Below are 17,178 nucleotides of genomic sequence, written 5' to 3'. Positions count from 1 at the left end.
AACATCCTCTTCTGCCCAGCCTCATCAGAAACCTCAGCATATTCAAGAAACACATGTATGACTTCATGTAGCAGGTGGTTTGTTCAATTTGCATCTCTCTGATTAGAAACACAATCTTTATTAAAACTGGCATCCTTCATTCGTCATCACCAATGACCTGGCAGTTCAAATTAAATGCAGACTTAATTATAGAGACAGGGGGCATGTTGCATATACAGATACACCATTTAATATTTATTATAGACATTTTATATACATTACTTTTCAACAGTTGTTTTGCTATGTGGTACAATCTTTAAAATCTGTTGATTCGTAGTAAATCAAAAACCTTACAAAACTCATCAAAACTCTTCAAACTGATCAGAACTTTTGGAAGACTAGAAAAAATACTTTATTTTTTAGTATTAATCATGCATTACACAAACAAAAAGTTCTTTTGTTACACCATAAACTGCATCGTTTCCTTTAAAAATTGATTGGGGGGCAGAAGGACCACAAAGCAAATGTTATTCAAATTCCAAATGTGACGTCGTCATTTAATCACCCCCGTGTCGTTTTAAACCAACATGAAGGTCTTTTCCACGGGAACAGACACACACAAAAGAAGGTATGTTTGCATCCTAAGTTTCAGGACATTTTTCAAAATAGCTTCTTTTATGTCGCACAGATGACAATCAGTCATATTGCTTTATAGAGACATGAAGGCGAGTAAACGACAACAGCATTTTCATTTAGAGGTGAACCATCCCTTTAACTTTAAAAACAGTTCTCACCTGATCTCCGGCATCGTGAGGTGATTTAAACGCCATTTTTAGCCAACTAAGAAACCGTGTTTTAAAAAGAGCTTTCACATTAATCTCACTTATCGAATGACCTGTTCCGTTTGGTTAGCAACAGCCCGACATTGTAGTCACCGTCGAGCTATGCGCTCTCAACAAAGGATAAGACTATCCACAGACTGAAAATAAATAGCGTTCGGATTTCTAACTTGTGATACTTCAACTCATTTTACAGTAAGGTGTACAGAAACATCACATAGTGACAGGATGCTGCAGTTTATTTGTAGATTCCTATAAGCTCTCATGTCACCACGCGCTGTGCTTCTACTGGCGTACAGTCTCTCCGTTACGTGATGATAAAACAACATTAAAGCAATGTAGTAAGTGTAAAGGAGAGCATTCATCCAGGCTTTCCGGATACACAAGACCTTCGTGAAGGAGAACCGCGGGAAATGGAGGGCTCGAGTGGGATTATAGTCCCTTTAAAAAATGTGATTTTCAGCGCTTTTATGACAGTCTTTATTTATATAAAATTGATTATAAAAACTATACTTTTTTACACAAAAAAGAAACAAACGCTAAAGGTATGAAGGTTGACTGAGTTTAACTGTATTGGTTTGCACGCTACATTAGGATGAGATCGGGGTCTGGTTTTATGGCTCGGCAGGGTGGGACTGGGTTCCTCAGGTGCCCCTGATGACGGTTGATGAAAACCTACTGATGGATGAACATAAACAGCCACTCCATGGTCACTGAAACAAACCTACAGGACACATTATCAGCTCAGTTCAGAACCAGTCAAAAGGCTACAAGCACTGGTTTCACTCCAGCTTACAGTAAATTACAGGTATTTTTTCTGTTTTTTTTTCTTGCTTTTTTTCAGGAAACAAAAATAAAGATTAAAACTGACTGAGCACTCCACACTGGCTTTGCGAAAAAAGAAACGGCACGTCCCCTTCTTGGCACCTGGTATTCGTTGTGTGTGTGGTGTGAGTTTGACACCGAAGGTGGAAGCCACTTCAATGTAGTGTGAGAAATGCTACTCTTGTTACACAAGGCAGTGAAGCAGTCCTTTCTTTCTCTCTGTCTGTCTGTCTGTCTTTGTGGATGTGGTAATATGGGCGTGCCTTTATACAAACACTTTGGCCAGGGCATCGGCTCCGGCACTTCCTATGTATGCCTTCGATGGGTGGAAGGCAACGTCATATATGGCCTCGTCCGACTTTTTCCTGTGAGCGGTGACTTCCTGTACACAAGTCTTACTGTCCAGGTTCCATAAGCGGATTGAACTATCGTGACCTATTTTAGATGGAGAAGAGAAAATATTTTTTAAAACGCTAAATTTACATTATGTCTATAACAAAACATGACATTTATCAGAATGTCCAAGCTGCTCTCTTCTATATGCTGGCCTGAGCTATGTTAATCCATACATTTTTATCCATGATCGTGAAAAACAAAAGTAGATGTTTAGCAGAATGTCCAAGCTGCTCTCTTCCCACACAATGAAAATGGTGCAATTTCATAGTGTGGAAGAGAGCAGCTTGGACATTCTGCAAAACATCTACTTTTGTTTTTCATCAAAGATAACCATGGATGAAATGTATGGAAAAACTGTCTAATTGCTACTAACGTAAAGTGGCAAAGCAAAAGAAAAAGTACAGCACTGATACTCTGAGCGGAAAACACTTACTTCCTGACATCAAGTAGATGCCATTTGGATCAATTGCCAGACTAGTAACAGCATCCAAGTGAGCCACCATCGCATGGATGGCTTTACCTGCAGAGAGATGAAGGACTTAATTTAAAAAATATAAAATCTAAAGGGTAATATAACAAAATGTACACAACAGGGTATATACTCAGCTAATGTTTCTTCCCATACTGATAAACTTCCGGTGAATGGTTAATGTGTGGTAAATGTTTTTTTTAATTTTATACTGTTCCTTTCCTTTTACAGCATCAATGTTGTAATGTAATTAAAATATAAGTTAAATCAGGATTTCTGCAGGTTTCTTCAAGTCAAATGTAAGACTTTTTAAGACCCTTTTAAGACCCGTATGAATGAAATTTTGAGAGTTGAGATGGATTATTGGTGATTGGGTGTCAAGCCGATTGGATAGTTTTACTTGGACAGGGAAATAAAGACCTGTTTAAAACTATTTGAGACCTACAACACAATATTTCAGTGAATTTAAGGCCTAACATTTTCTTTATGTAATTTAAGACTTTAAGACCCAGCAGACACTCTGTATATACACATCAGCATTCATTTAGTTTTTTAAGCGTAAAACAAGAAAAATGCCATTTATACACACACACACACACACACACACACAAACACACAAACACACAAACACACAAACACACAAACACACACACACACACACACACACACACACACACACACACACACACACACACACACACACACACTTTTAAGTCCTTCTGCATATACCCCATTATGAACATTTTGGACATAACAAGAACCCAATATAACAGTGGAAATTATTATCCCTATTATTGATAAGACCCTTTTAAGACCCGTATGAATGAAATTTTGAGAGTTGAGATGGATTATTGGTGATTGGGTGTCAAGCCGATTGGATAGTTTTACTTGGACAGGGAAATAAAGACCTGTTTAAAACTATTTGAGACCTACAACACAATATTTCAGTGAATTTAAGACTTTAAGGCCTAACATTTTCTTTATGTAATTATGTAATTTATGTAATACATTATTATTATTATTATTATTATTATTATTCAGAAAGAAATGTTTTCCTAAATACTTTTGGTATGTTTGGGGGAAAAGGAGTTTCTGCATTTATTAGGATAGGACAGGATTTAGACATGAACGAATTCTGAGAGACAGAAGAGGAATGGTCTCGGAAATGGTCCCCGAGCCAGGATGCCCAAAGAGCAATGGTACACTGCCCTTGAGTTTGTTGTTTGTTTTATTTCAAATGCTTTTAAAATTATATATTTATTCATTCAAAAACTAAAAACAAATAAACTAGGTTTTCAACAAAAAACACAGCATAAAACAATAAAATAAATAATAATAATACATTATTATTGGGAACAAACAGAAGCACAAATTTTCTCTCAATTAATATAGAACAAACAAACAAAAAGAAAAACACTTAAGGTTTTTTATTTTGAAAATATAATTACATAATTACATATATGTGAAAATAAAATGTTTTCTTATTTTAGTAATGTATTACAAAATTTTTTTACTGTACTCAGTACCGTGGTGAGCATCAATCTGTCAAAAACATAAAAAAAAGTTTGAAGCAGTATTTTACAATAATCCCACAAAAACACTGACCTGATTTATTGTCAAAGAATTTGATGTGTCTATCCTCATGAGCGGTGACTGTGATTGGCAGGGTGGGGTGAGTGACTACTTTATTGATGTGATTCCCAAAAGGAATAGCTGAAACAAAACAAAAAAATAAATAAACACAGAAGTATATATAAACATGACACTATATCCACACGAGCACTCAGTCTATAAAGAACAAATGTGAAGTATGTACCGCTCTCTCCCTGTGCAGAGAACACAACTACAGGCTGAGATGTCTCCAGATCATAAACAACAGCATCTCCAGTGTTGTAAGACGCCACCATATGAGCTGGATCGCACCCATTAAAATCAACTGATGTGGGAACACCATGATCTGAAAGATGGAAAATGAAGACATCAGTTGACAAAATAAAAACCATTATTTAGCATAATACACAAGACGCACAGTGCTCACCTTTATCAGAGTTAAAAGTGCTGAGACACGGGATCTTCTCTTGAGGGTCCCACAGCTTGATTGTCCCATCAGCTGAACAGGAGAGCAGACGGTTCTTGATCCCACTGTAAGCCAAACCCCAAACGGCATCGCTGTGACCCAACAGCGTACCAGCCAACACACTGGGATCTGTGAAAAACAGTTTAGTTTACATTCCTGTTCACATCACTTTTAATGGGTCTGTTTTGTTCAGTTTTGATCCCTTTTCTGAATTTTTAGAGTGGGGCATCCATATGTTTGAGTGTTTTTCTGATCTTATGACAGAGAACAGAAGCTTTTCTTCTCTATTTAGGATTTCTGCTCCGGGGTGGCACAGTGGCTCAATTGTTAGCACTGTTGAGTGCCGGCTGGGCCAGTTGGCCTTTCTGTGTGGACTTTACATGTTCCCGTGTTCGCATGGGTTTCCTCCGTGTGTTCCGGTTTCCCCCACAGTCCAAAGACATGTGGTATAGGTGTATTGGGTAAATCAAATTACGATTTAGATCAGCAAAGTTTCAATCTCATCTAGCTTATGTGTCTCGCAACCACATCCTATAATGTTTAGTTATTAAGCCAGTAGTCATACGTCGAGTGATCTGCATGATGCATGGCACTTGCCATGCACGTAATCGTGCATTTATACTTCTGTGTGGTGTTTGTGTTTTTATGTCCTTTGTAAACACAAAACAAAAGTTTCCATCTAGAGCTCCTTCATGGGACTCGACATTTGTAAACATTCGCTCAAACAACGGGTTTGTGCAGCTCTTGGTCCCGCCCACACTGGTCACAGGTACCAAGGCAACCAATTACAGAACTTGCGTTCTGTAGCAGCGCTGTGACGTGTAGTTACATGTGACTCCACGATGACTGTACCACAGCATATGCGTGTGCTTGACGAAGAAGTATAAATCAGCCTTCAGGCTATATTCACACGACAACAAAGTAGCCAAAAATAGAAAAGTGTTCCCCTTGTGAGTTGAAAACACTAACGAAAAACATTTCAGTTTTGCATACATTATTGTTTTTAAAAACAGTAACTTTTTTCAAAACAATCTATGTGAAATTAATAAAAACAGCCAAATTAAATATGCTAGGCCAGTATTTGGTCACATTGTTAGTAAACAGCACCTGTGGGGAAAAGGCAATGCAACATTAGCAGCTTGGTGCTGGTGTTTATATAGAATTTGCGCTGTGTAAATAAACCACCACTTTGCTGATGAAGCCTTAATAAACACTTGGGCCACAACAACACTACCATATACTCTGCCCTTGTTGGATGTTTGTTTTTGCTTGGCTTTAATCTACATGTCCCTAAACACATACTATGCATGTGCATGATTTTCGTTTTTGGGTGTTTACATGACACGACAAGCGACACATTTTCAAAAACGTTCAAGTTAATCAGTTAAAAAAAGTTGTGTAAATGAACATGCAAAACGTATAAAAAGCTCCCTCTATTTGCCTACAAATCTTTAACAGTAAACAGCTCCTATGTAGCAAGTGCTTTGTGGCTCTTTGAAGCATTTACACTTTAATTCACTTCAGTTTAATGACATTTCAACTACAGCTGGAAGTGGTAAAGAGTGGACAAACACAAAAAGGTTTCAGGCCCAGTTACGCTTTGCCTGTTTGAGATTAAATTGATAAAATGCATTTTAATACAAGACGTAAACAGTGCCAAAGACAAGACACTAAGAATCAGTCAGACTTCTTGTTTTCAAGTTCTCCAAAATGAAAAAAAAAAAAGGTCTTCTCACCATATGTGTCGTAAGGGTCTACGTTAGAGCTGGGGATGTTCCACCATTGTATTGTCGAATCGATTCCACCACTAAAACACTGCTCACCGCTCGAGGTCACAGCCAATGAGAGCACAGGCCCACTGCAGACACACAATAAACAACTTAAGACAAAATTCAAAAGACTGGTGGATTCAGTTGATTAGATCATGGTTGATACCAGGACCCTAAAAATAGTTTGGTCCAACAAGTTAAACGGCCGGTTTTTAATCTACTCAACGATTATGAATAAGATCCAGACAATACCAGCCCTTTTATATAATTTATATACTATGTAGTAGGCCATTATTCATCATGCAATCATTGCCACCTTTGATCAGTAAGAAACAATTGATAGAATTTTATATAAATATATAATTTATATAAAAATGTAACCAAATGACAAAATTACATTTTGACATTTCTTTGGATTTGGTACCCCTTATTGGTCACTTTGGGTATTAATGCACTAGGTAGGCAAAAAAAAAACTCCTAATGCATCATGGAGATAATTTTATATTATAATCATAACTATTATCATATTGTTACTATTATTATTAGGGGGTCAAGCGCGAAGCGCTGAAACCCTATTGTTTTTGTTAAGATTTTTATTATTATTAGGGGGTCAAGCGCGAAGCGCTGAAACCCTATTGTTTTTGTTAAGATTTTTATTATTATTATTATTAGGGGGTCAAGCGCGAAGCGCTGAAACCCTATTGTTTTTGTTAAGATTTTTATTATTATTATTATTATTATTAGGGGGTCAAGCGCGAAGCGCTGAAACCCTATTGTATTTGTAAGGATTTTTATTATTATTATTATTATTATTCTGCCGAAGTCACTATTGCCCAGACCAAACCGTAAGTCCGAGAGAGCTGAAACTTGGTCAGATGGTAGTACTCCGGTACACTACATTCTCACCGAAGATCAGCCAAATCGGCCCATAGGTGGCGCTATTGCGCCAAAACCCATTATTTTGGCCGCCATTTGTACACCGTTTGTCGTAGACTCAAAAAACTTACAAATTTGGAATCCTTGGGTCAGCCCGAACAAAAGTGGAGTGACCCAGATTTTCTCTACGTTGGACCGTTTTCCCGCTACATCGCGATTTGTCCGAAACCTACTTTTGCGAACTAGTCCTAGGTTTTTTGCCCAATCTGAACCAAACCAGCTCTGAAATGTTCTCTGGACACTGAATATCAATAATTATCAAAAAAAAGTTGAATTTTTTTTTCTCGCACGAAACAGTACACAACAATGTTCAATGCTAATTGAAGCTAATTGCTAATTGTAGCTATAACTTTTGAACGGACTGAGATATCCTCACCAAACTTGGTACACACGTGTATAAGCTTAATTTGATGTGACAGTGCAAAACCCGTGGACTTTGGCCACATGGTGGCGCTATAAAGCTTAAAAACCATAAAATGACCCTAACCTTACAACCGTTTGTCCGATCAGCTTGAAATTTGTCATGCAGTGTCTTTGACCAGTTTGCCATGACATATTATAAGGACAATGGCACATCTCAAAAAACATGGCCGCCATTAGCCAATTAAAATTGTGCAGCCATTTAGCAAGGTTAACGATCAGCGATCGGAACGAAACTCGCTGGGTATGTTCGACTTATGGACCTAGAGGTCTGTAAGAATTTTGAAAGAAATCGGCCACTAGGGGGCGATTTTACGCATTTTTAAGGTGTAATAGGTTGTGTATCACACAACCTTTTGCAAAACCACACAAAATACATATCATATGATAGGCCTGCTCCTACCGAACAGTTTGACACTCAAACCACTGCTGTCACTCGCACCGTTTATTAAATATTCATCAACATATGAAAAACCTACTTTTGCGAACTAGTCCTTGGTTTTTCACTCAATCGCAACGAAACCAGTGTTGTTAGAATCTCTGGACTGTGTAGATCAATAATTATCAAAAAAAAGTTGAACTTTTCACTTTGGCTAGCTGTAACAGGCTCATTTACAAAAGGGGCGTGTCCACACGAACCTACATGCCTCTTAACCAATAAGGAAAACTCACAACATCACAGAAATTGGTGAGCACATGTGTCATATCAATGAGAAGAAACTTGCAAAATTTTGTGAAGATCAAACCATAGGTGGCGCTATAATAGCAAAAATAGTCTTAAAAACATGCCAAATGGCTTAAAAATAAAGTAAATGTGCTTCATTTAAACACTATTTCACAAATACACTTCATCTACATATCATATGATAGGTCTGCTCATACTGAACAGTTTGAGACTAAAACCACTGCTGTTACTCAAACTGTTCATTAAAAAAACATCAATATAAACAAAACCTACTTTTGCGAACTAGTCCCTGGTTTTTAACTCAATCGCAACGAAACCAGTGTTGTATGAACCTCTGGACTGAGTAGATCAATAATTATCAAAAAAAAGTTGAACTTTCCATTTTAGATAGCCGTAACAGGCTCATTAACAAAAGGGGCGTGTCTACACGAACCTACATGCCTGTAAACCAATAAGGAAAACCCAAAATATCACAGAAATTGGTGAGCAGATGTGGCATATCAATGTGAAGAAACATGCAAAATTTTGTGGAGATCGGGCTATAGGTGGCGCTATAATAGTGGAAATGGTCCTAAAAATATGCTAAAATGGCTTAAAAATGCAGTAAATGTGCTTCATTTACACACTTATCACTGAAATGATTTACATGTTAAATTTTTTGTCCATCTTGGATGTTTAAAGGTCTCAAAAACATATATTTTTAATATTCTATCATTTTAGCCACTGTAACACAGACTTTTAACTGTCACAAACCATTTCTAACCACTAGATGTCACAACAAGACCACTTATTTATTGTTCATAACATTTGCATACCTTTGTTGTTTTACATTTTTGGAGTTTTTAAAGTGAGGGAAATTGCATTTAGGATAATTCTGAATCACATTTTGACATGATGTAAACACTGTTATGCATTAAACATCTAATTTGGTCCCAGTTAACCTCTTCATAATAATTCTAATAGGCAAAACTGGTTCTATAATTTAACACCTTGTTTTAAAACATGTGTAAAGAAAATCACAACTGTGGCAACTAGATGGAAGTAACAGACCACTCATGGTTTATAGTTTATTTTACTGCTCTGTAGCAAAGAATGTAATGTAATGTAATGTAATGCATTCTGAATCCCAAATTGTCATGAACTGAACACAGTTAATGCATTTAAGATCAAATTTTGTCAAAGCTTGTCACACTTTTTACTCTGTAGATTTTTTTATTCTTTTAATAAAACACAAAATTTTAAGTTTATATAGTTATATAGTTTTGTCATTTTCATTAAGAAGAGCTAAAATAGCCATAACTCATGAATGGATTGAAATATCTACACCAAACTTGTCACACATATGCAAGAGGTTAATCAGAGGTCAGAGCATGAAACCCGTATACATTGGCCACATGGTGGCGCTATACATTGTAAAATCACTGTATCCGAGTAACCATTTATCTGATTAACTAGAAATTTGACATGTCGTGTCTTTGTCTAAGGTGCCATGACTCGATCTACACATTATATCTTAGGGCTGCTTATACTGAACGCTTTGACATAAAAGCGGTCACTCGAAATGTTCATTAAAAATTTGTCAATATGTAAAAATCGAAGTTGCTTCTCAGGAGAGTTTAATCAAACATTTGTTAGCTCAGTCTATAAACTTTAACGCTCTAATCGTATATTTCGTTGTCGAATAAACTACTTACAGGCGTCCTAACTGCTATTTGACCTTACCCTGCTAAACTGCTTGACCCCCGTTAATTGCTGCTTGCAGCTATATTTATTATTATTATTATTATTATTATTATTATTATTATTATTATTATTATTATTCTGCCGAAGTCACTATTGCCCAGACCAAACCGTAAGGCCGAGAGAGCTGAAACTTGGCCAGATGGTAGTACCCCGGTACACTACGTTCTGGCCAAAGATCAGCCAAATCAGACCATAGGTGGCGCTATGGCGCCAAAAAAACACTTTTTGGACATTTTTGGCCGCTATACGTTCACCGTTTGTCGTAGACTCAAAAACTTTACATTTTTTGAATCCTTGGGTTAACCTGAACAAAAGTGTATACCAGAAATTTTTGCTCTACGACGCACCGTTTTCCCGCTACATCGCGATTTGTCCGAAACCTACTTTTGCGAACTAGTCCTAGGTTTTACACTCAATCTAAACCAAACCAGCTCTCAAATGTTCTCTGGACACTGAATATCAATAATTATCAAAAAAAAGTCGACATTTTTATTCTCACTCGAAACAGTGCACAACAATGTTCAATGCTAATTCAAGCTAAATGCTAATTGGAGCTATAACTTTTGAACGAAATGAGATATCATCACCAAACTTGGTACACACATGCATAAGTTCAATTTGAGGTGACACTGCAAAACCCGCAGACTTTGGCCACATGGTGGTGCTATAAAGCTAAAAAAACATAAAAATTACTCTAACCTTACAGCCATTAGTCCGATCAGCTTGAAATTTGGCATGCAGTGTCTTTGAGCAACTTGTCATAACATACTATAAGGACATTGGCATATCTCAAAAAACATGGCCGCCATTGGCCAATTAAAATTGAGCAGCCATTTAACAAGGTTAACGATGAGTGATCGAAACGAAACTCACTGGGCATGTTCGACTCATGGTCCTAGAGGTCTGTAAGAATTTTGAAAGAAATCGGCCACTAGGGGGCGATTTTACGTATTTTTAGTGTGTAATGGGTTGTGTATCACACAACCTTTTGCGCAACCACACAAAATACATATCATATGATAGGCCTGCTCATACCGAACAGTTTGACACTCAAACCACTGCTGTCACTCACACCGTTCGTTAAATATTCATCAATATAGGAAAAACCTACTTTTGCGAACTAGTCCCTGGTTTTTCCCTCAATCGCGACGAAACCAGTGTTGTTGGAATCTCTGGACTGTGTAGATCAATAATTATCAAAAAAAAGTTGAACTTTTCACTTTGGCTAGCTGTAACAGGCTAATTTACAGAAGTGGCGTGTCCACACGAACCTACATGCCTGTAAACCAATAAGGAAAGCCCAAAACATCACAGAAATTGGTGAGCACATGTGGCATATCAACGAGATGAAACTTGAAAAATTTTGTGAAGATCAAACCATAGGTGGCGCTATAATAGCAAAAATAGTCTTTAAATAATGCTAAATCGCTTAAAAATAAAGTAAATGTGCTTCATTTACACACTATTTCACAAAAAACGCTCAATCCACATATCATATGACAGGTCTGCTCATACTGAACAGTTTGACACTAAAACCACTGCTGTTACTCAAACTGTTCATTAAAAAACCATCAATATAAACAAAACCTACTTTTGCGAACTAGTCCCTGGTTTTTAACTCAATCGCAACGAAACCAGTGTTGTATGAACCTCTGGACTGAGTAGATCAATAATTATCAAAAGAAAGTTGAACTTTCCATTTTAGATAGCTGTAACAGGCTCATTTACAAAAGGGGCGTGTCTACACGAACCTACATGCCTGTAAACCAATAAGGAAAACCCAAAACATCACAGAAATTGGTGAGCAGATGTGGCATATCAATGTGAATAAACTTGCAAAATTTTGTGTAGATTGGGCAATAGGTGGCGCTATAATAGTGGAAATGGTTCTAAAAACATGCTAAAATGGCTTAAAAATGCAGTAAATGTGCTTCATTTACACAATTTTCACTGAAATGATTTATAAGTTATTTTTTTGTCCATCTTGGATGTTTAAAGGTCTCAAAAACACATATTTTCAATATTCTATCATTTTAGCCACTATAACACAGACTTTTAACTGTCACCTACCATTTCTAACCACTAGATGTCACAACAAGACCACTTATTTATTGTTCATAACATTTGCATACCTTTGCTGTTTTACATTTTTTGAGTTTAAAGTCAGGGAAATTGCATTTAGGATCATTCTGAATCACATTTTGACCTGATGCAAACACTGTTATGCATTAAACATCTAATTTGGTCCCAGTTAACCTCTTCATAATAATTCTAATAGGCAAAACTGGTTCTATAATTAAACACCTTGTTTTAAAACATGTGTAAAGAAAATCACAACTGAGGCTTCTAGATGGCAGTAACAGACCACTTATTGTTTATTTTACTGCTCTATAGCAAAGAATGTGTTGCAATGTTATGTAATGCATTCTGAATCCCAAACTGACATGGCATGAACACAGTTAATGCATTTAAGACCAAATTTAGTCAAAGCTTGTCACACTTTTTACTCTGTAGATTTTTACTTATTTTAATAAAATACAAAATTTTCTTTTTATACAGTTAGAACATGCTCAGTCATAGAAGGGATATGTTTATGCACACCTAAATGGCTGTAATCACATAAATAAATTACACTGTGGCCACTAGATGGCAGTAGGGGATCACTAATAGCTAATTCACTGCTCTTTTGTCATTTTTATTAAGAAGAGCTAAAATAGCCATAACTTATGAAGGAATTAAAATATCTTCACCAAACTTGTTACACATATGCAAGAGGTCAGTCTAAGCACATAGGATGAAACACATAGACATTGGCCACATGCTGGCGCTATACATTATAAAATCACTGTATCTGAGTAACCATTTATCTGATTAACTTAAAATTTGACATGTCGTGACTTTGTCTAAGGTGCCATGACTCGATCTACACATTATATCATAGGGCTGCTTATACTGGTCACTTTGACATAAAAGCGGTCACTCGAAATGTTCATAAGAAATTTGTCAATATGTAAAAACTGATGTTTCATTTCTGGAGTGTTTAATCAAACGTTTGTTAGCTCAATCTATAAACTCTAACACTCTAATCGTATATTTCATTGTCAAATAAACTACTTACAGGCGTCCTAACTGCTATATGACCTTACCCTGCTAAACTGCTTGACCCCCGTTAATTGCTGCTCGCAGCTATATTTAGGGGGTCAAGCGCGTAGCGCTGAAACCCTATTGTATTTGTTAAAGTTTTTATTAGGGGGTCAAGCGCGTAGCGCTGAAACCCTATTGTATTTGTTAGGATTTTTATTATTATTATTATTCTGCCGAAGTCACTATTGCCCAGGCCAAACCGTAAGGCCGAGAGAGCTGAAACTTGGCCAGAAGGTAGTACCCCGGTACACTACGTTCTCACCAAAGATCAGCCAAATCGGACCATAGGTGGCGCTATGGCGCCAAAAACCCACTTTTTGGACATTTTTGGCCGTTATTTGTTTACCGTTTGTCGTAGACTCAAAAACTTTACATATTTTGAATCCTTGGGTTAACCCGAGCAAAAGTGCACAGCTGCACTTTTTGCTCTACGGCGCACCGTTTTCCCGCTACATCGCAATTTGTCCGAAACCTATTTTTGCGAACTAGTCCTAGGTTTTTCACTCAATCTAAACCAAACCAGCTCTCAAATGTTCTCTAGACACTGAATATCAATAATTATCAAAAAAAAGTTGACATTTTTATTCTCACTCGAAACAGTACACAACAATGTTCAATGCTAATTGAAGCTAAATGCTAATTGTGGCTATAACTTTTGAACGGAATGAGATATCATCACCAAACTTGGTACACACATGTATAAGCTCAATTTCAGGTCACAGTGCAAAAACAGTAGACTTTGGCCACACGGTGGCGCTATAAAGCTTAAAAACCATAAAATGACTCTAACCTTACAACCGTTAGTCTGATCAACTTGAAATTTGGCATGCAGTGTCTTTGATCAGTTTGCCATGAATCATTATAAGGACATTGGCACATCTCAAAAAACATGGCCGCCATTAGCCAATAAATATTGAGCAGCCATTTAACAAGGTTAACGATCAGTGATCGTAACGAAACTCGCTGGGCATGTTCGACTCACTGTCCTAGAGATCTGTAAGAATTTTGAAAGAAATCGGCCACTAGGGGGCGATTTTACACAATTTTAATGTGTAATGAGTTGTGTATCACACAACCTTTTGCAAAACCACAGAAAATACATATCATATGATAGGCCTGCTTATACCGAACAGTTTGACACTAAAATCACTGCTGTCACTCGCACTGTTCATTAAATATTCATCAACATATGAAAAACCTACTTTTGCGAACTAGTCCCTGGTTTTTCACTCAATCGCAACGAAACCAGTGTTGGTGGAATCTCTGGACTGTGTAGATCAATAATTATCAAAAAAAAGTTGAACTTTTTACTTTGGCTAGCTGTAACAGGCTAATTTACAAAAGGGGCGTGTCCACACGGACCTACATGCCTGTAAACCAATAAGGAAAACTCACAACATCACAGAAATTGGTGAGCACATGTGCCATATCAATGAGAAGAAACTTGCAAAATTTTGTGAAGATCAAACCATAGGTGGCGCTATAATAGCAAAAATAGTCTTAAAAACATGCCAAATGGCTTAAAAATAAAGTAAATGTGCTTCATTTAAACACTATTTCACAAATACACTTAATCTACATATCATGTGATAGGTCTGCTCATACCGAACAGTTTGACACTAAACCCACTGCTGTTACTCAAACTGTTCATTAAAAAACCATTAATATGTACAAAACGTACTTTTGCGAACTAGTCCCTGGTTTTTAGCTCAATCACAACGAAACCAGTGTTAAATGAACCTCTGGACTGAGTAGATCAATAATTATCAAAAAAATGTTGAACTTTCCATTTTAGATAGCTGTAACAGGCTCATTTACAAAAGGGGCGTGTCTACACGAACCTACATGCCTGTAAACCAATAAGAAAAACCCAAAACATCACAGAAATTAATGAGCACATGTGGCATATCAATGCGAATAAACATGCAAAATTTTGTGGTAATCGGGCAATAGGTGGCGCTATAATAGTAGAAATGGTTCTAAAAACATCATAAAATGGCTTAAAAATGCAGTAAATGTGCTTCATATACACACCTATCACTGAAATGATGTACAAGTTAATTTTTCTTGCCCATCTTGGATGTTTAAATGTCTTAAAAACACATATTTTCAATATTCTATCATTTTAGCCACTATAACACAGACTTTTAACTGTCACTTACCATTTCTAACCACTAGATGTCACAACAAGACCCCTTATTTATTGTTCATAACATTTGCATACCTTTGTTGTTTTACATCTTTTTGATTTGAAATCAGGGAAATTGCATTTAGGATCATTCTGAATCATATTTTGACCTGATATAAACACTGCTATGCATTAAACATCTAATTTGGTCACAGTTAACCTCTGTGTAATAATTCTAATAGGCAAAACTGGTTCTATAATTAAACACCTTGTTTTAAAACATGTGTAAAGAAAATCACAACTGTTGCAACTAGATGGAAGTAACAGACCACTCATAGTTTATAGTTTATTTTACTGCTCTATAGCAAAGAATGTTATGTAATGTAATGCATTCTGAATCCCAAATTGACATGAACTGAACACAGTTAATGCATTTAAGATTAAATTTTGTCAAAGCTTGTCACATCTTTTACTCTGTAGATTTTTTAATTCTTTTAATAAAACACAAAATTATTACTTTATATAGTGATATAGTTTTGTCAATTTTGTTGGGAAGAGCTAAAATAGCCAAAACTCATGAATGGATTGAAATATCTACACCAAACTTATTACACATATGCAAGTGGTTAATCAGAGGTCATAGCATGAAACTCATAGACATTGGCCACATGGTGGCGCTACACATTGTAAAATCACTGTATCTGAGTAACCATTTATCTGATTAACTAGAAATTTGACATGCTCTGTCTTTGTCTAAGGTGCCATGACTCGATCTACACATTATATCTTAGGGCTGCTTATACTGGTCACTTTGACTTAAAAGCGGTCACTCGAAATGTTCATTAAAAATTTGTCAATATGTAAAAATCGAAGTTGCTTCTCTGGAGTGTTTAATCAAACATTTGTTAGCTCAATCTATAAACTTTAACACTCTAATCGTATATGTCGTTGTCGAATAAACTACTTACAGGCGTCCTTACTGCTATATGACCTTACCCTGCTAAACTGCTTGACCCCCGTTAATTGCTGCTTGCAGCTATATTTATTATTATTATTATTCTGCCAAAGTCACTATTGCCCAGACCAAACCGTAAGTCCGAGAGAGCTGAAACTTGGCCAGATTGTAGTACTCCGGTACACTACATCCTCACCAAAGATCAGCCAAATCGGACCATAGGTGGCGCTATGGCGCCAAAAACCAATATTTTGGACATTTTTGACCGCTGTTTGTTCACCGTTTGTCGTAGACTCAAAAACTTTACATTTTTTCAATCCTTGGGTTAACCTGAACAAAAGTGTATAGCATAAATTTTTGCTCTACGACGCACCGTTTTCCCGCTACATCGCGATTTATCCGAAACCTACTTTTGCGAACTAGTCCTAGGTTTTTCACTCAATCTAAACCAAACCAGCTCTCGAATATTCTCTGGACACTGAATATCAATAATTATCAAAAAAAAGATGACATTTTTATTCTCACTCGAAACAGTACACAACAATGTTCAATGCTAATTGAAGCTAAATGCTAATTGGAGCTATAACTTTTGAACGGAATGAGATATCATCACCAAACTTGGTACACACATGTATAAGCTCAATTTGATGTGACAGTGCAAAAACAGCGGACTTTGGCCACATGGTGGCGCTATAAAGCTTAAAAACCATAAAATAACTCTAACCTTACAACCCTTTGTCCGATCAGCTTGAAATTTGTCATGCAGTGTCTTTGACCAGTTTGCCATGACATATTATAAGGACAATGGCACAT

The 17,178-nt window shown here is 36.6% G+C and overlaps 1 protein-coding gene across 2 annotated transcripts in view; it reads right to left on the bottom strand.

The window, feature by feature from the left end:
* Nucleotides 1-206: 206 nt before the first annotated feature.
* Nucleotides 207-17,178, bottom strand: part of strn3 (striatin, calmodulin binding protein 3) — a 59,125-nt gene continuing 42,153 nt past the window's right edge. For both annotated transcript variants that reach the window (XM_005158784.6, NM_001013266.1), the window contains 6 exon segments: nt 6,322-6,443; nt 4,547-4,714; nt 4,325-4,465; nt 4,114-4,221; nt 2,473-2,559; nt 207-2,078 (listed from right to left, as the gene is read on the bottom strand). In XM_005158784.6, the coding sequence (XP_005158841.2) occupies nt 1,909-2,078; nt 2,473-2,559; nt 4,114-4,221; nt 4,325-4,465; nt 4,547-4,714; nt 6,322-6,443 (796 nt within the window). In that variant the 3' untranslated portion in view covers nt 207-1,908.

The sequence above is a fragment of the Danio rerio genome, chromosome 17, assembly GCF_049306965.1.
Source record: "Danio rerio strain Tuebingen ecotype United States chromosome 17, GRCz12tu, whole genome shotgun sequence".
Taxonomy (NCBI): Eukaryota; Metazoa; Chordata; class Actinopteri; order Cypriniformes; family Danionidae; genus Danio; species Danio rerio.
This window is presented reverse-complemented; position numbering and strand designations above follow the sequence as displayed.